The 20953-nt window shown below is 43.2% G+C and overlaps 1 protein-coding gene across 2 annotated transcripts in view; it reads right to left on the bottom strand.

The window, feature by feature from the left end:
- NAXD (NAD(P)HX dehydratase) overlaps positions 1-20096 on the bottom strand; it is a 40126-nt gene extending 20030 nt beyond the window's left edge. The window contains exons 1-5 of one of the 2 annotated variants that reach the window (XM_053659891.1): positions 19989-20096; positions 16573-16723; positions 11938-11983; positions 11197-11285; positions 7756-7864 (exon numbers count right to left, since the gene is read on the bottom strand). In XM_053659891.1, coding sequence (XP_053515866.1) covers positions 7756-7864; positions 11197-11285; positions 11938-11983; positions 16573-16723; positions 19989-20034 — 441 coding nt within the window. In that variant the 5' untranslated portion in view covers positions 20035-20096. The other variant, XM_053659890.1, reaches the window with a different exon arrangement.
- Between the last annotated feature and the right edge of the window lie 857 nt (positions 20097-20953).

Below are 20953 nucleotides of genomic sequence, written 5' to 3'. Positions count from 1 at the left end.
CTGATTGGTCAGGACACACGCACACCACCCCCCACCCCTCACTAGGCACATCTGTGTGTGTCCCAACCACGAAGCTCTCCTGAGTTTATGGGGGTCTTTCATACTGTGTTTGTGTGAAGGAAGGAATCACTGTCCACGTGACTAAACTCAATCTGCTGCCCCCTTTCTGCCCTGCCCTGGAGGTGGCAACAACTCCAATCTCAAATTCCTGGTGTAAAGGCCCCTACCCTGAGTCAACGCTTCAGCATAAACTCAGGTGTGGTCCAAGAGACCCACCTTAAATAAGAGCCATTTCTATCACTCAAAAAATTCTAACCATTTAGAGACTCCCTCCTAGGAAAAGGGACAAAGACCAGCCAATTCTTTATCATACCCCTGACAGTGCTGGGGTTCTGGGTCCTTAGGGCCACACACAGCACAGAGCACACAGCAGCAGAAATAAACACTTCTATTTACTTTCACAGCCCCCTGAAGATGCTTTTACACACACAATCTCATTTGCTCCTCAGAGCTTAAGTATCAAGAGTATCAATTCTGGCACTGGACGTTCTGGACATAAATACCACTCACTAGTCCTACCTGGATGACTGTGGGCATATGATCCTTGCACCAGACATCATCTCTCTGTATCAGTTTCCATGTTTGTAAAGTGGAAATAATGCTCATACCTACCTAGAGGGTTGTTGTGAGAACTAAATGGGCTTAGTAATATAAAGTAATCGGAAAAGTACCTGGCACACAAAACATATATAATATTAGTATACGATTCACAGATTCTACTAAGCTCAATAATTCAGTAAGTAGAACATGATAATGAAAACAGAAACCTAAGGTCAATAAAGCTGCACAGCCTGTCTCAGGTCCTCCAGCTAGAAACTGCCCCCACCCCCAGGCCAGTGTTCTATGCAGCCCCAGCACACACATTTGTCCTAAGGAAGAAAAAATGTTTATGTGGAATGCTGGTAAAATTCATGCATATTTCGCATTCACTTAAGCAGCTGTTTAAAAAATAAGCTCATTCCTAATTACTGACCTTAAATTTTCCATGTATTAAATCCTTCACTGAGGAATGAATTACCTGCGTGGCAAGTGCTCAGAAATACAGGGGAGTCCTCGGTTCAGGATAAAGGGACAAATGCCCTGCATTGGAACTCCTCAGGGTTGAACACATCTGGACATGGCTCAGGCGGCAGGACAGTCACGATGGTGGCCAGGGCCTGGCAGGAATTTCACACGAGGAGGAATAGGCTGGCAAGCCCCAAGCATGTGGCCTGCAGATCACAGCTGTCGACAGGGAGTACACAGCCCATGTTTTGTTTGGAAAACACTGACAAATGCCCTGAAGGAAATCGTGGGCAAACTATGCTGTCTTCAGCTATGCAGGCTGCTATAACGAAATACCACAGACATGTGGCTTCTAAACAGCAGAAATTTATTGCTCATAGTTCTGGAGGCTGAAAGTCTGAGATCATGGAGCCAGGTGTGGGTCTCTTCCTGGTCACAGATGTCTTCATTGTGTGACTACACCAGCAGACAGCGGTCAGCCTACAGCCTAACAGGCTGTACTGAGAAAGCACCAGAAGTCAAACCTAAACATCAGCAACTCGTGTAAGTCTCCACACTACCTAATACCACAATTACAGAATCAACAACAATAAGGCATTTAAGGATGAGGTTAAAGGAAGAGACCAGAGAGTGTGTCATGAGCTCCATTTTGTCATGACCAACGGGGCCAAAGGTTTATTGGCAGGTCAACAAAGGTCAAGAATCCCAACATCACAAGGCTCAGTAGGGGAACAAACACTCTGGCTCCATTCTGGCAGAAACCCGCACTTTGCTTCTCTCTGCAAAGACAAATCATCCGGCAAAGAGGCACTGCCAGACTTCCCATGACCTGTGCTGAGCCCCTACTGTGCCGAGCACCACTAACTCAGAACACAAAGTGCACCGCAGATTTGTTGTTAACACATGGAAATTCCCCGAGAGAGGTCTCCTACTCGGAAAAACCAAAGGGTCTAGCACTTCTCAATCCTGATTAACTCCTACTTTTCAGAAAGAGGTTAAGACTTTCAAAGATCTGAATGGCGCGGCCCCACAAACTTGCACAGCCCATGCTAATACCAGGTGGCTTAGAACCAGAATTCTACTTGAAATCCTCTACTTTGCACAACGTGTCATCTACAGCTGCTTTTAAACTATATCTGACAGCCTCTCAGATTATTTATCCCGATGGTACAACTGCTGGCTCATTAATCTCTCCTGATCTCTTGGCAAACTCTTTGTCACAAGAGTGAATAGCTGCCCCTCCCACACCAGCAGCCTATTATCACAGCTCCCCATTCCAGAGCCCAGGGAAGCACAAGGCATTCTGTTCAGAGCCACTCAATAACCCAGCACCCCACAGACTTTGGGCTGGCTTCCAGTTCTAGGCAGTGGGCTCCTTTTCTTTGTTTGGAGAACTTTCTTTTCTTTTTTGTTAAGATTTTATTTACTTATTTTTAGAGAGAGGGGAAGGGAGGGAGAAAGAGAAGGAGAAAACTATCATGTGTGGTTGCCTCTCAAGCACGCCCTACTCGGAACCTGGCCTGCAACCCAGGCATGTGCCCTGACGGGGAACTGAACTGGCAACCCTCTAGCTCCAAGGCCAGTGCTCAATCCACTGAGCCACACCAGCCAGGGCTGTTTGGAGAATTTTCATTAAATGAAAAACTTTAAAATGCAAAGTAGCATGAGAGACATTGGAGAGAAGTAGGAGCAGACATCCCCTGTCCCCTTCCCAAGCATGTAACTCAGGATACATTTGTTTTTTTCCTAATTTACTGAAGTACAGTTGACAAATCATTGTATAAATTCAAGGTGTACAAGCTGATGTTTTGATGTATATATGGTGAAATAATCACCACAATCAAGCTATTATACCTATCACCTCAATAGGTCAGAACAATTAAGACCTACCTGCCTCTTAGCAAATTTCAACATATAATACAACACTGTCTCTAGTCACCAGGCTCTACGTCCAAACTCACTCACCCTCACTGAAAATGCGGACACTTTGACCAACATCGCCCTGTCCTCTGAACCCCAGCCCCGGCAGCCATCTTTTCACCCTCTGCTTCTATGAGTTGGACTATTTTGACTGCACACAGAGATCATGCAGTACGTCTTTCTGCATCTGGCTTATTTCACTTAGCAAAACGTACTCCAGAGGATACACACATTTGAATCAACCCTTTTGAAAGAGGCAATAAAATGTATCTACTACCAATTTTAAAGTAAAAAAACAAATTTATTGCTCGATTCCATTCACCCCAGTCACCTGTCATTTATCATGGTTGTTTCTCCTCAATGATTATTCACAAAAAGTGAAATTTCAAACCCCAATTTCCACCTCAAAGGCTGGAACAGGCAGATTTGTCTGGGAGCTATACTTAATACCCGCGTTCTCACTAAATTCTGGTAAAGCAAACACCCTTCCTACCTTTTAAAAATGTTCTTTGCCGCCCTGGCTGCTGTAGCTCAGTGGATTGAGTGCGGGCCTGTGAAGCAAAGGATTATGATTCGATTCCCAGTCAGGGCACATGCCTAGATTGCAGGTCAGTTCCCAGTGGGGGACGCATGAGAGGCAACCACACATTGATATTTCTCTCCCTCTCTCCTTCCTTTCCCCTCTCTCTGAAAATAAATAATTTTTTTAAATGTTCTTTGCCAATCAGATTGCCAAGAAAGTACAATTAACACACAGCTTTCTGCACCTTCCTTTCAGTCTGTTGAATTTAGCCCAAAACATGAAAACTAAGTCAAAAATAGGAGGACTTCCGCCAAGATGGAGGCGTAGGTGGAAGCACTGCACCTTCTCGCACAACTAAGTTTAAAAACAACAAAGTTTTAGCAACAAAAATGCAGCCAAACCACAGAAAATTAAACTTCATGGAAGTCTGACAACAACAAACCCTTCAGCCAAACCGGTAAGAGGGGCAGAGCCAGCAGCAGAGAGGGGTCAGGCAGAAAAAGATCCACCGGACCGACCCGGGCGCACAACCCAGGTGCACCAGCAGCCATGGGCGGATCCCAGGTGTGGAGTAGTGGGGGGACCCACTGAGGGCACAAGGCGGTGGACTCACTGAGGGCTGACCACAGTCACACATTCGAACACAGATAAACCACTGCAGGCCCCAGTGGCAGGAAGTGGCAGAGGGGACTGGCACTGTCCCTCTCTGACCTGCCCCCACATACAGCGCCACAAACCAGCGACCTGGGTGGCCTCTGACCCGCCCCCACATATAGCATCACAACCCAGCCACCTGGGTGGCCCCGCCCTGGAGAACACCTCCTGGTATGTAACAGGTGCGAACAGATCAAAACATGGCTCAAGAACAACTCAGAGCCCCAGAGCCAATAATTTTAAGCAACCAAGAGACAGCCAACCTTTCAGATGCACAGTTCAAAACACAGGTGATCAGGATGCTCACAGAATTGGTTAATTTTAGTCACAAATTAGAGGAACAAATGAAGGCTAAACTAATTGAAATGAAGGGAAATGCACAGGAAACTAATAGTGATGGAAAGGAAACTGGGACTCAAATCAATGGAGTGGACCAGAAGAGAGCAAATAATGGCCAAACAGAAAAGGAGTGAAGAAACAAGAATTCAAAAAAATGAGGAGAGGCTTAGGAACTTCCAGGACATCTTTAAACACTCCAGGATCCGAATTATAGGGGTACCGGAAGGGGAAGAGGAACAGCCACCAGTGGAAAACTTATTTGAACAAATAATAAAGGAGAATTTCCCCAATCTGGCAAAGGAAATAGACTTCCAGGAAATCCAGGAAGCTAGCTCAGAGGGTCCCAAGAAGTTGGACCCAAGAAGGAACACACCAAGGCACATCATAATTACATTAACCAAGATGAAAATGAAGGAGAGAATCCTAGAAGCAGCAAGAGACAATGGGACAGTCACCTACAAAGGAGTTCCCATCAGACTGTCAGCTGATTTCTCAAAAGAGACCTTACAGGCAAGAAGGGGCTGGAAAGAGGTATTCCAAGTTATGAAATCCAAAGACCTACATCCAAGATTGCTCTATCCAGCAAAACTTTCATTTAGAATGGAAGGGCAGACAAAGTGCTTCTCAGATAAGATCAAATTCAAGGAGTTCATCATCACCAGGCCCTCATTATATGAAATGTTCAAGGGACTTATCTAAGAAAAAGAAGATAAAAAAGATGAACAGTGAAAGAACAGCAAACTCACAGTTATTAACAACTACATCTAAAACAAAAGCAAACTAAAAGGACAGCTAGATCAGGAGTGAACCATAGAAATGAAGATCACATGGAGGGTTAGCAACAGGGGAGTGGGAGGAGGAGAAGGGGGGAGAAGGTACAGAAAATAAGTAGCATAGACGATAGGTAGAAAATAGGGGGGAGGGCAAGAATAGTATGGGAAATATAGAATCTAAAGAACTTGAGACACATGGTCATAAACTAAAGGGGGGAATGGTGGGGTAGGGGTGTGCAGGGTGGAGGGGAATGAGGGGGGGAAATAGAACTGTAATGGCATAATCAATAAAATATATTAAAAAACATTGTTTGAGAAGGTAAAGGTAATTTGAGCAGTGAATTGTGTGCACATATAGTAACACTAATAAACAACCACTACAGTTTGTAAAAAAAAAAAAAGAAACAAAACTAAGTCAAAAATAGTCCCTCTTGGTTAATGATGATGAAAATGCTAAATCATGTTTGGTATGACCTTGAATCCTTTAATGGGCACATGGCCAGGCACCATCTGAAGGCATCAGGCAAATTCCTTGATTTGGAGTCATTCCCGACATCCTGAGGTTATAGCACCATCTCTCACACAAGGTCTGCCCAGAAAAAGTCCAGCCGAGACTATAATGAGAATGGTTTGCACAACATCGATGTAACCTGGCAGCCAAGGACAGTGGACTGGAATGTGTGTGCATGAACAGTAACAACTTTGCTGGACTTGTCAGTGGGGGTGATAGACGCTGTTGAGCAAGAACATGTATTGTGTGGCCATCACATTCAAATAACTGAGCAAGTAGAGCAATGAGTCTGCAACAAATTTTGCGTTAAGCTTGAACATTCCTCTGCAGAAACCATTCAGATGATTTAGGAGGCCACAGCTTTGGGCAACTGGTGATTGGCAGCTTCATTAAGACAATGAAGCCCTCTCACACATCGTGTCTCACGCAGTTTTTTGGCGAAACATCAAATCACCCAGGTGACTCAGCCCCCCTACACCCCAGATTTGGTGCCCTGCAACTTCTGGCTTTTCCCAAAACTAAAATCACTTTTGAAAGGAAGAGATTTCAGATCCTTGTGAGATTCAGGAAAATATGATAGGGCAATGGATGGTGACTGGGAGAACTGTGTGAGATCCCAAAGTGCCTACTTTGAAGGAGACTAAGGCATCATTGTGCTGTGTACAATGTTTCTTGTATCTTCTTCCATAAATGCCTCTATTTTTCATAGTACGTGGCTGAATACCTTCTGGATGACCATATATATATATATATATATATATATAGATGGATATATATATAGATGGATGGATATGTATATATGTGTATTGATATGTGGATATATGTAACTAGGGTCTCATGGCCACTCTGGGACACCAGGCGTCTGGCAAGGCTGTGCATGTATGCAGATTTTATCTGAGGAAGACAGCAGAGAATAGAACAGAGGTCAAAGCTGCAAATCAACTGGCCAACAGGGCCTGAGGTCCAGGGTTTTCTAGACCCAAAAAGAACACCAAGAACATTGGAAAACCACTTAAAAAATTGGACTAACAGAGCTCTCAAGAGGACCCAACTAAAAACACAAAGCTAGCCCTGGCTGGTGTAGCTCAGTGGATTGAGCGCGGACCTGCAAACCACGCGATCCCAGTTCGATTCCCAGTCAAGGCACATGCCTAGGTTGCAGGCCAGTTCCCAGCAGGGGACTCATGAGAGGCAATCATACATTGATATTTCTCTCCTTCCCTTCCTCTCTAAAGATAAATAAATAAAATATTACAAAATAAAAATAAAAACACAAAGCTAGAACCAACAGATACCTTTTGTGTTTTAACTTTCAACTTATAACAAAAGTATCTGGTAGATTAACTCTCAGAAATATCTTCTCCTACTCTCTCCATCTGTGGCAGTGACTTCAACTGTCCCCACTGTATCGTGTACTGTGCCTAACCTGGCACTGTGCAATGCACTCTATAAAATGTGGCTCTCAGTAACTCCTGAGTCCCAATCACCCCTTTAGAGGGTGTAGGCCTTGTGCCTACAAGGCCTGCAAGGCGGAGCAAGCCGCCAGAGTCCCCAGCAGGAAAGGAATAGCGCTGGAAGGTGAATCAAACCTGACCTCAAACCCTGCCCGTGCTAACACTGCCCAGTCTGGATACCAGGACTTGCCAATGTGTAAAACACAGAAACGTCAGGCTGACACCCATGAAACATCCGGTTCCACAGTGACCTCCTCCCATCACAGTATGAAAAAGTCAGTGCCTCAAGAGTAAGAAAGAGATTCCTTCGGTCCAGTTCTGTTTTAAGTTCGTCACCACTTTTATGCCTAGTTCCTCCTCTATCCCCCAAACCAAATGTTATCCATCTTAATTATTCCATGATAGGGCACTCAAAACACTAAACAGAAATGTAAGAAAAATGTTTCTGTTCTGACTTCCCGAGATCTAAGCATCCAGTCTATCAGGACAGGTTTGTTTAATACGCCCGCACGTTACCTTGACGTTTTCAAGAAGAGCGTCCTCTCTGCCTAAGCCAGGGCCTACGACAAGGGCATGCAGTCGGGGCAACCACTTTCCCACTTCACCAACGGCATCAGGGCTGTCGCTAAACAATGAAAAGAAGGGCAGGTCAGTTTACTTAAAACTTCACTTATTTGTTTATTAATGAAACTACAGACTTTCCCAGTTTCCCCCCCAGTGTCCTTTTCCTGTTCCAGGATCCAAGCCAGACCCCCACCCTGCACTTGTACAGCACCCTCCTTGGTCTTCCCTGCAGCATGGTTCATCTTCTAACACCCCAGCATAGTTTAGCTTTCAACATTGAACTGCCTTCCAGTGAAATAAGTCAAAGCCAAATATCATACGATCTTTGTTATATGTAAAATCTAAAAAAAAAAAGCTCATAAATACAGAGAATAGACTGGTGGTTACCAGAGGAGAAGGGCAGCAATGGGTAAAAGAGGTATAAATTTATTATTTTTTTAAAAAAACGAATGAAGTATGGCTATATGCTACAACGAGAATGAAGCTCAAAAATGTTATGCTAAGTGAAAGAAGGCAGACACAAAAGGCCACATATGATTTCATTCATGAATTGTTCAGAAAAGGCAAACCTATGTAGACTGGAAGATTAGGTTGCCTCAGGCTAGGGGTGGTAATGGATGGAGGGGTTTCTTTTTGGAGTGATGGAAGTCTTCTAAAATTAGATTGTGGTTATAGCAACACTTTGGTACATGCACCAAAAATCATTATATAATTAAAATGAGTGAATAGTAAGTTATATCTCAATAGAGCAGTCACACACATTACAAATCGTTAATTAAGGAGAGCAATGGTGGAGAGACACTGAGCCAGACATTAAATATTCTAGGAATGATCCAGGGGTCTGACACAGCTGCCATGAGGAGGAGTGGGTACCACTCCTAGCTGCCATGAGGAGGAGGAGTGGGTACCACAGTCTGACAGTGTGAGTTCGAAGCAGCTGGAGGTTTTAGCAATGAGAGAGAGGCCATGGTCTGAGACGAGCGATGAAGAACAAGGGGGATGCACATCCCACCTCTAGTCCCAGTGGTACATGAAGGGTATACGAAGAAAGAGCCTTTCTTTCCACCTCTACTGGAAAGGCTTGAAGAGGAAGCCATACCCTCTGGGAATAAGCAAACAAGGTAAAGGACGAGTGGCATGGGTAAGAAATAAGGTGGAAAAGTGCTTACTTATGGGAAATGGCAAAAGACCAGTCTGGCTGAACAGAGTACCAGTAAGGGTACCAGTAAGAGAAGCAGAGGCATATTCACTGTGATAAAACTCGAGCATCAGAACCTCTACTTGCTGTGCCCCTTCCAAGACCGTGGGAGGGGCCTTAGCAATTTACTCATGTGGTCCACAAGGGTCTGTAAAATCAGCGGAAGACTTGGGTCTCATGAAAACTAAGTCATCATAGAACTTTCTTCCCAACAGAAATAGAGTCAATAACACAGAGTATATAGCTATAAATGTACAACACTTTTTCCTCCTTTAAAGAAAAAAAAACAAGGCTCATGAAAAAAAATTTAAGCACATTAAAATAAGACATTATGGCTAATTTCAAAATTATCTTGGCCAGCTGTTTCCATCACATAGGAGTGGAAGTAACAGCGCAGGTTTTACATACTTACAGACTGTCCTGCACATCAGACACTGGGGGTCATCTACGAGACTCGCGAGACTGGCCCCTTTAAAGCATTAACAGTGCCCTCCTTTAGAACAAGACCTGACAGCTGCACAGAATTTCGTTGTTTTTCACAACTTTCCTGTTCGTCATTTCGTTTCTTAGACGCCTAGAACCCACTCCATAAGGCTTTGTCCCCCACAAGTTGCCCTTGTCAAAGGCACCAATGACCCTACACCATGAAATCCAACCACCCATCTAGGTCCTCACACAGGCCCTTCCAGAACAGTCTGCAAACAGTTCTTCACTCGACTCTGCAACACCCCTCCTCTTCCACCACCTCATCCATCTGCACGCACTCCTGTGTGGCCTCAGCTTTGTTTCTTGGCTTTAAACACCATCCACACATTAACAACTCCCAGAATTACATGTTCCCTGACTGCCCCACTCCTATCCGATGCTTACCAGTCATGTCTGCTTGGACATCTAACAGATAACCTAAAACATGTCCAAAACCCAAATCCTGACCAACACCTCTGCCCCAGGTACCCAACATCATTAAATGACAACTCACTCATCCCAAACCCTGGGTGGCACTCCTGAGTCTCCTCTTTCCCATATACCACTGATCAGCTGCTTTGGGGCTGTACTTCTCAAAAGGTACCCAGGACCTGACCCATTCTATCCCATCATGGAATCACCAGGACCCTTACAAGCTTCCTAGTGGGACCCCTGCTTCCTCCCTATGCTCCAAAAGCTTATTCTCAACACAGTAGCCAGATGAGCCTTTTGAAACGAAAACGGTCCTTATCCCTCCCCTGCTCAAATGCTCCAGCAGCCTCTTTCTCATTCATGTGAAAGACAAAAGCCTTACAATGACTCCCATAACCTGCAAAGCCTGGTTGAGAACCTCTGGTCACCCAAGTGCTCCCCAACATACCTGTAGCTTGAGCTCTTGGGCCAGCTCTTCCTGTCTGCAGAACTCACTCCCTCACCATCTTCAAGCCTTTATTTGAATGCCCCTTGCTGTATCACTGCCCAAGACACCCTATTAAGACTGCACACACACACAGTACATACGTCACCCACAGCCAGCATTCCGTCCCTTCCCTGCTCCCATCTACCCATGGTGCTTATCATCCCGACACACTATTATCTTAGCTGTTTGTCTGTCTCCAGAGTTGTGCTGCCCAACAGAGTAGATACCAGCCACATGTGGCTTTTAAATTTAATTAAAATTCAAGTAAATGTGGCCTGATTCCTTCTGGCCACATTTTAGGTGCTCAGCAGCCACAGTGCTGGACAGCACCAAGGGAGAGCATTTTCATCACACGGGAAGTTCTGGGGCAAACAGGTGGGCGTCTCCGTCTGCTCCGTTCGATGCCCTTCCCGTGGAATCCAGGACAGGGCCTGCACAGATCTGCTAAACGAGTGAACGGTTTTGTTACTGCCCAACAGACGCCTCGTTCCGGCCACATGTGCACTGTCCAGTCAGGCCCACAGACCTTCCCTGGGCCTAGGAACCTCCAGACATTTCTGACAGCACACAGGTGCTAGCCCTGGGCATGTCGCCCTGATACTCAGATCTTATCCCACGCTGTCACACACCACTGTCTGTCTTCTCCTGACCCCAGACAATGGGCTCGTTTTACAGTTGTCTTCTTTCCTCTGAAACAATCTACCTGCCAACTCTCAGCACAGCAGTGACTTAAAGGCTCTTAGTCAGTGTAGAGACACCACAAGACCAAGAATGGTTCCAAGTAAAGCACCCCAAGTGCAGCCCAACTCACAGAACTGGGTGAACAATCAGCTCCGGGCTGTAGGACTTGATCACAGGTGCGGCCTCCCGGGTACAGAACACATGGGATAAATCTGCACCCTGAGAAACAAGTACAAGAGGCTGTCTTAACATGGGACATGCGCAAAAGACACCCAAAGTGGTTTCGGCAAGAGCCACTCATTCACCACAGGACACGTGGTGTTCAACCATTCAAATTACACAGCACTATCCATAAAAGAAAAATATCCAACTGCAGCAGTTGAACTATAGCTAGGAGGCTTAAGAGAAGACGTAACCTAGGAAAAGGCCAGAAATAAAGGCAGACTTTTGCTGTTACTCAAGAGGCAGGTCAGTCCAGACCGGCTCAGGCTGCCTCACTTATGAAGCTTACAGGAAGCAATTCGGCTGTGTAGCTGAGCACGTCACATAAACTGTGCTAATGGGTGGTAAGGACTTGATCAAAAAGCATGAGCAACTGCCGAAGCCAAAAGATGTCAACTGCTTAAGCTAGCACTGCAAAGGCATCCCAGGATCATTTTGGAAAAGCACAATCCTAATAAAACTTTATTTTTAAAAGAAGTAAGTTTCAAGTTATTTTATCAGTGCTAAAGAGGTCAGGGTACATTTAAAGATGTTTGTCTTACCCACAATTACCTGAAGATGTTATGTAGATTTCTATTGGAAAACATATGCTTCAATCATATTTAAATAACCCAACTTTTCCTAATAAACAAGATGTAAGTAAACATACCACTTTGAGAGCTGAAATTGCTGCAAAATAAGGGGCTCCAGTGTACCTAAAAAGAAGATATTTACAGTCAAAAACTTCTGAGAATGAGACAAGCACACCAGGTTTATCAACAAACTATACAGACATCAGGCACCAGCTCAGGACCAAGCCCTTAGTAAGTGTTCAGTAAACGTTCAGTAAACATGGATCAGAACCGGAAAAGTCAGCCTTTCACCTTTGTACTATGTCAAGAGAGGCAAATTCTGGCTTTCTGTGACTGTGATCTCCCAGTATGGGTATGTTCAAACTGAAGGTTTGAGGTGACAGTTTTAGGGATTCATTTACATGTCAAACTTGTCAAATTTTTTATCAACTAGACATCAATGAAGTTGTTAAAGCATAATCTCCTAGTATGAAATAGTTCAGCAAGGTTGCCAGATTCCTATCAACCAAAAACAATAAAGATAAAAATAGCATTTTCTATACTAAGACTAGATTAGAAAATATGATAGCTTCTACAACATTGGCAAAAACTATAAAGCAGCTAGGAATTAACTTTATAAAACAGTAACTGTGGGGAAACTTTTTTAACCTATTAAAGAATATATAAGATGTATACTGGATGAGATAACAATATCATGATGACACCTCTCTAGATTAATACACAGATATAAAAAGTATCAGAAATACACAAAGCTGCAAGTAAAAGAAAATGCAAAAGCAGCTCAACAAATTTAAGGCTTCGTTAGCAAGGAAGGTGGGTGGGACTGTTATGTTAGGAGAAAAAAACAAAAGCTGACAGTTTAAGAAGACAGTGCAAATTTACTGAAGGCGTCTGCCAGAGAGTGGGTGCTTGATTAAGGGATCAATCAGAAGCCAGAGCACCTGGCACTGGACAGCACCCAAGAAGCAGGGTCAGCTCTCTGAGAGCAACAGTAAGCACAGGCGATGGTCATCTTAATGTAGCGCCACACAGAGGCTCACAGAGCAAACGAGAAGAGACTCACTCTTCCCTCTGGCTTCTATCCTATTGTTCCAGAATGCTTGTAACTCTACTTTTAAGCACAGAAAGGAAAACCCTGGAAATCAGCATCAGATGGTGACTGCAACTTTTATGTCAATTCCAAGCAGTGAAGAGTTTTTCTATACCAGGAAAAGCAAACTGGGGAAAAAGCAGTGGGCACTCTGCACACACAACACTGTCCTGCAGAGCAGGTGCCTGAAACGCCCGAGGACAGGGCATGCCACACACACACACACACACACACACACAGAGGACAGGGCATGACACACACACATACACAGGATAGGTTGCCTACAAGAGAGCAAAGGCTGCCGATAACCACAGGGTGTGAGGGGAACCCGTGCTTGTTGAAGGCAGCTCACAACAGTGCAATTTTGGAGGAAGAATAATTTGCAATGTTTATCAACATTAAAAATGTTTATGTACTCTGCTCCAGTAAAAATGCTTCCAGGAATTTGCCCTGGCTGGTGTGGCTTAGTGGGCTGAGTGCCAGCCTGCTAACTAAAGAGTTGCTGGTTCGATTCCCAGTCAGGGCACATGCCTGGGCTGTGGGACAGCTCCCCAGTGGGGGACATGTGAGAGGCAACCACACATCGATGTTTCCTCTCCCTCTTCCTCCCTCCCTGCCCCTCTCTCTAAAAATCAATTGCAAAATTTTTTTAAATCTTCCAGGAATTGATCCCCCAAATGGGTACACAGGAAATACATATAAAGGGATATCTACAGATACACTGTCAACTGAAAAAAGAATAGTTAAACAATTGCCTATCAATAGGGACTTGGTTAAATAAATTATTGCTCATCTATACAATTAATACCATATATCCACTTACCCACTTATAAAGAATCAGACTATAGGACTTCTGGACAAGATGGAGGCATAGGTAGATACACGTGCCCTCCTTGCACAACCAAAAAGAAGGGCAACAACAAATTTAAAAACAACAAATAACCAGAACTGACAGAAAATAGAACTGTGTGGAAGTTTGACAATCAAGCAGTTAAATAAGAAACATTCACCCAAACTGGTAGGAGGGGCGGAGATGGACAGCTGGGGCAGAGAGGACTTGCAGCAAGGTAGTGGCTGGCAGACCAGGTGGCCCCACATTTGCATGTGGATAAACTGGGAGGGACCGCTGGGAACCACTGGGGCGTGAGACAGACTGCACAAGCCAGGGTTCTAGCACCAGGAAATAAAGCCTCCAAACCTCTGACTGAAAACACCTGTGGGAGTTACAGCAACAGGACAAACTCCCAGTCTCACAGGAGAATTCACTGGAGAGACCCATGGGGTCCTAGAACGTACACAGCCCCAACCACCCAGGAAGCAGCACCAGAAGGGCCCAGTTTGCTTGTGGGTAGTGGAGGAAGTGACTGAAAGCCAACAGAGACAAGGAAGCAGCATTGTTCCCCCTCCAACCCCTCCTCTGCATAAGCTCCTGCGTATAGCACTACAAGCCCCACCCTGGGGAATACCTAAGGCTCTGCCCCTTACTATGTAACAGGCGTGTGGAGACAAAAACTATGGCCCAAATGAAAGAACAGATCAAAGCTCCAAAAACAGAACTAAGTGATAAAGAGATAGCCAACCTATCAGATGCACAGTTCAAAACACTGGTATTCAGGATGCTCGCAGAACATCCTGATTGATGTTTGAGTTTGGTCGCAAAATAGAGAAAAAAAATGAAGGCTATGCAAAGTGAAATAAAGAAAAATATACAGGGAACCAACAGTGAAGGGAAGGAAACTGGGACTCAAATCAACAATTTGGAACAAAAGGAAGAAATAAGCATCTAACTGGAACAGATGAAGAAACAAAAATTCAAAAAAATGAGGACAGGCTTAAGAACCTCAGAGACAACTTTAAATGTTCCAACATCTGAATCACAGGGGTACCAGAAGAAGAGGAAGAGCAAGAAACTGAAAACTTACTTGAACAAATAATGAAGAACTTCCCCAATCTGGAAAAGGAAATTGACTTCCAGGAAGTCCAGGATGCTCAGAGCCCCAAAGAAGGTGGACCCAAGGAAGCACACACCAAGGCACATAATCATGTCACTACCCAAGATTAAAGATAAGGAGAGAATCTTAAAAGCAGCAAGAGAAAAGGAGTTACCTGCAAAGGAGTTCCCATCAGACTGTCAGCTGATTTATCAAAAGAGACCTTACAGGCAAGAAGGCGCTAAAAACAAGTATTCAAAGTCATGAAAGGCAAGGACCTACATCCGAGATTACTCTATCCAGCAAAGCTATCATTTAGAATGGAAGGGCAGATAAAGTGCTTCCCAGATAAGGTCAAGTTAGAGGAGTTCATCATCACCAAACCCTTATCATATAAAATGTTAAAGGGACTTGTCTAAGAAATTGAAGATGATCAAAAACCATGAACAGTAAAATGACAACAAACTCACAACTATTCACAACTGAAACTAAAAACAAAAACAAACTAAGCAAATAACTAGAACAGAACAGAATCACAGAAATGGAGATCACATGGAGGGTTATCATTGTGGAGGGGGATAATGGGGGGAAAGGTACAGAGAATAAGAAGCATAAATGGTAGGTACAAAATAGGCAGGGGGAGGTTAAGAACAGTATGAGAAATGGAAAAGCCAAAGAAATTACATGTATGACCTGTGGACAGGAAGTAAGGTGAAGGAATGCCAGAGGTTGGGGGCATGCAGGGTAGAAGGGAATAAAGGGGAGAAAAACACGAACAAATATACCAGCATAATCAATAAAATATATTTTTAAAAAAGAATCAGACTATATGAATCAACATGGAAATACAATGTAAAATAAGGAGTAAATTTTTTTTTTTACTTTTTAGTGCCTTTTACTCAGAGGCACATCAAGTAAACTCTAAATGTTAACAGGTTTATTTCCCTTATTAAAAAGAGCAGTTGCCATCATATTGGATAAAGAAATAAAATCTAGATACATATTATTTATAATAAGTATACCTTATTATACTTATTATAAGTATATTTATAATAAGTATACCTAACTACATAATAAATGGTTAAAAATACAGGGCTAAGCAAAGAGCACACAGAATGTAAGCAGAAACAGAAATACTAACCAAGGTCAAATTTAAGTCAAAGGGAATAGGTATTTACAAGTGTGGACAAATTATGAATCTTTATGTGTTAAACAACACAGCAGCAAAATATATAAAACCAGATGAGAGAACAGTCCTCAAAAGAAGCTAGGATCTGTGAAATTTCATAAATGACTTCCAGGAATGTCTTTAAATCAACAAAGTAAATGAAGCAGATGCTGAGTGTTTTTACTCTGACTGCAAAAGTAATACATGTTTATGGTATGAGTCTGGTCAGTATAGAAAAGTACAAGATAAGAAAAAACAGTCTCATGTCCCAACTATAGGCAAAACCTTTGTAATAACACACATCAGTGAACAGCTCAATCACAGTCCCTTAGAATTTTCTCCTATTCCATCTTAAAGTTCATCACTGAAAAATACCAAGTGTCATAATATCACACTACATTTGGAAATGATTACTGGGGTACAACTAGACAGATGGACAGTTGAATGGATGCCTGATGGGTAGGTAGACAGCCAGAAAACAGACATGAACTGTTTAAATACTACCATTTCCCAAGTCACTTACTCTTGGCAGCCTCCAACTATGCCTATTCTTCCATCTTGTCCTTTGTGCTTCTTTGCAGTTAGAGGAGGTATAATATTTCTAACCAACTGAAAAGTATTTTCCATATCCTTTATCGAATGTGCTTTATGCAGCAAAAATGCTCTTTTTAAAACTGAAAAACAGGAAAATTAAATTCCTCAGAATGGTAAACATATATCTATTGGTATATATAAAGAACAGAAAGTTAGACAAAATAGCCCATTAACCAAAATACTTCCCCAAGTTGAATTAGTATAAATGCTACAGATTTTTGCCCAATGGTTTCACTATTTTATTTCTGTAAACAAATGATGTTCAGAAATTACAATATGAACACATGTTGTAGATATCAAGTTTATTTTTTAAATGTGTCAGACATTTTGGAAGTCTACTTAATCTCAGGAAGTTTTTTGTAATGTGTTATTAATTAATAAACCACACACATTTCATTTCAACCTTTCCCTAAATTTATTGTCTCTTCTATTAAACTGGAAAAGCAATCTCTCATTTGTTACATTCCACTGTCATATTCATGTCTGACAGATTCATGTTACTCCCCATTTCATTTTCCAGTCACAATTCCAACACTGATTAGCTACAAATTAAATAACCTAGAAATGGCATTATAAATATAGAGCATATATCTTACATTGGGTTCAAAGGCATTCTGAATTATCTCTAAATAGCTCATTTTAATTGGCCTTCCTTGAAAACAAGGCCCTTAATATTTTTGTCCTTCCAATTATCTCAGCACCTGAGAAAACCTAGATATGAGTCACAAGTTCAAGTGGGCTCAGCTCCACATGGTCAAACAGCTTTACCTTTAATGACACTTTCAGTGTTTAGACACCAAGATGTAAAGAAAATATTAATCACTGCCAACCCCAAAACTTTTCACCTTACAAACCAATGCAGGATTAAAACTCAAAATAGAATCAGCGTAAACCTTTGGCGAAGAAAAGGCACAACCAGGCACAGGCAAGGATCAGTGCAACTGGCTGATCCTCTGCTCCCACTGTCTTTCCTCATCAGCCACATTTTGCTCCAGTGACATGTCCAAAGTACAACTTCCCACCCTGACTCACAGCCAGTTGGCAGAGGCCTTGAGCTAAACAGAGCACCCTTACTCTCACTCCCCGCGCCCCCCGCCCACACTGAAATTTTCAACTTTCCAAAATACGGAGCTGCACCCCAAATTCCAGACTGCAGTCTCTGCCATGCACAGTTACAGTGAAATGCTCTTTCCTGGCACTCCCTCACGAGCTGCTTGAAGGAACCAGAGCTGTTATCAGCAGATTTAATGATGACATCACTGACTGCTGATGAGCAGTCCAAGCATGGGATGTCAAACTCATTTTCACTGGGGGCCACATCAGCCTCGAGGTTGCCTTCAAAGGGCTGAATGTAATTTTAGGACAGTATAAATGTAATTACTCCTTAACAGTTAAGCAAGAGCTCGGCACTGCCACTGACTGGGTAGAAACAAGGTGCTGACCCAGAGAAAAGAAGGTGGAGGGCCAGATTCGGCCCGAGGGCCTTGTGCTTGCCACCTGTGCTCTATGCAGTCATGAAAATGCTTGCCATACATTTGTCTCAAACTTGAACATATACAAGAATACCAGAGAATGGTCGCTCCTTCAAATTCCCCAGAACAATACAGCTACTTTTTTTAAAAAGGCCAGAAATTGTAAAGATAGGTGGAATTCAAACTTACCAGTCACTCAAGGTTCTTCAGTTATTCTAGGTTCCCTGTGTTTTGGGTTTATTACATACCATCACTTTAACACTAGGCACTTAGCCCCACACAAAATACCAATAAGACCACCCCACCACCTTCTGCCTGCACAAAATGTGGTACAGCTCCCATTGGGAACTTCAGGGGAGGGTCTATGTGCTTCCATGTTGTACCCCCATCCTCAATTGCCTCAAACAGAGTCTGGCACAGAATAAGACATTGAATAAATGTTTGGTGATCAAAGGCATTTTGAGTCACTCTCTTCACTTATAGCCAGTTTATACATTTTTTACAAATAAGGAAAATAAGACCCAGAGACAGACCTGTGAAGATGCCTGTTAGTAAAGAATAAGCTAGGGCAAAAGACATCATTTTACCAAAATGCAGCCATTTTAAGCAAAAGAAATCATTTTTCTTTAACCAAATATTCACCCCACCAACCAAAACACAAGTCAAATCCTTCCCAAATGCCTTCTGAAACCATTTAGGAGGGGGGTGAAATCACTGTTGAGAAATACGGCATTTTCACTTTTTAACTGGAACGGTATGCATGCAAAGTAAAATCCACACTGTTCACTATCATTCGTCCCACTCACCTAAGATGAGCACCTGTTGCAGAAAAGGCCAAAGAAAAGGTCAATTAAATTTCCATAAACTTCACACTGAATCTCAGTTTCAACTGGCTTACTGACATACACCATGTGGACTTATCCACAGAAATACTTAAATATAAACATCAAAGTTGTGAAAAATGAAAAGGCCTTGACAAGAGGTAACTTAAACCTTATCCTATTGAGTAACTTTGTTTTCATAACAATTCTGATTTTGGAAGAACTGGTGGAACTAGTCTGGTTTTTTGTTTGCTTGTTTTGTGGCTGAGGAAGTCTGAAGAATTACATAGATTTCTTAAGCCTGAGCAGTCCTCTAGAATTACTTGCCACTTACAACTTCTTGGGATACCGATGTTTCTTTGTGCCAACCGTGCTTTAAATTAATATGAACCATAACTAATTTGGAGCAAAGACAACAATGCTTAAGTCAACGGAGATATGCCTTAAAGATAGAAATCAGGGATCTACAACACCCGAAATGAGAACTCAAACAAACTCTGGGAAATCTTGCTAACTAATCATACTGTATGAATTTAACACAAACAGCTACCAGTGAAAAGTCTCAATAAATTGGTCTCCAGAAGCCCCTCTGAAGCTGGTGTGATTAAGTGAGGTGCATTTGCTGAAAAACCCCTCAATAATCCTCAAAGCATTTGGACCCACCATGCTTAAAAGCAAGAAGCCAAAAACTCTTTAGCAATTACTTTCGCCAAGACGGACTTGAAAGCTCTGCAGTCCCGAAAGGTGCGGCCAGGCCCCCCGGGGTCACGTGGTTCTGGGTCCGCCGGTGCTCGCCTCGGCCACCCACGGCCACCCACGGCCACCCTCAGCCACCCCCGCTCCCCAGCTCCCCGGCGCAGCTCACAACTACTCGCGGACCCACCGCAACGTTTCCCGTGTGGACAAGCAGCCAGCAGCCGCTTACCTGCTTCCAGCGGCGGCCCGTAGAGCGCTAGCGCGGCGGAAAGAAGCGTGACAACGGCTGCGCCCGCGACCGCAGCCCCGACCCCCGCGGGACTGGCCATACCCAGGAACGCCCGAACAGATCTTACCTCGCTGGCAGGCCCAGGTCGCTACCCAACCAGGGAGCACAGCCATTGGCGAACTTCCGGGCTTCAGTCCGCCCCGCGGCCGCGAGAGCTAAAGACACTGCACGAACTTCCGGGATCCGGGCCGTCTTGGTCCCGCCGCCGGAAGCCGGCTTCCGGCTAATAGGGGTCTGGGATTGTGTTGTTCAACCTTCTAGGTCCGCTGGAGTTTTGCGGGAGAGTAGATTACGGAATCACGTGTCTTAGTGGTCTAGGGCCTGGGTTGTTTTTCATTGATCCTTTTTTGGGCAAGGGGCATAATAAAAAATAATTTAGGCAGAAAGCTGCCCAAATGACAAGGGAGTGCATTTTACTAACACATTCAAACGGTGTCTAGAAAGTTAGCTTCAATGGAAAAGCTTTATCTTTTTCCTTATTGTATGTTCTGCATCCAGAACATGACACATGGTAGGTGCTCACTCTCTGAAGTATAATTTTCATTACAATAAAATTCACTAATTTTAAGTGTACAATGCTATGAGTTTTAACAAATGTGTATAATCTTGTGATCACCACCATAATCTTAATTTAGAACATTGCTATCAACACACCCAAATTATGCTTTTGATGCTATTGTTATTTTAAATTTTTTATTGCTCATATATGGAAATACTAGGTTGGCTGAAAAGTGGATTTTTCTAAAAGATGGCTCTAGGAGCAGCACTTAGTTGTCTTTAACTTCATTCAAAACAATTTCGTTAGATCGTATTATGACAGTAGTCACATCAGTGTGTATTTTTAAAAAATCTCAAAACAGGTGAATTTTTGTGTAGCTATTTTAATATTGAAGACGGAAGAAAATACACATTTTCAGCATATTGTGCTTTATTATTTCAAGAAAGATAAAAATGCAACTGAAATACAAAAAAAAAAGATTTGTGCAGTGTGTGGAGAAGGTGCTATGACTGATTGAACGTGTCAAAAGATGT

The sequence above is a fragment of the Artibeus jamaicensis genome, unplaced genomic scaffold (genome assembly GCF_021234435.1).
Source record: "Artibeus jamaicensis isolate MK-2021 breed Jamaican fruit bat unplaced genomic scaffold, CSHL_Jam_final scaffold_833, whole genome shotgun sequence".
In the NCBI taxonomy this organism is placed as follows: Eukaryota; Metazoa; Chordata; class Mammalia; order Chiroptera; family Phyllostomidae; genus Artibeus; species Artibeus jamaicensis.
Note: the sequence above shows the minus strand (reverse complement) of the source record. Positions and strands in the feature narration are given on the sequence as shown.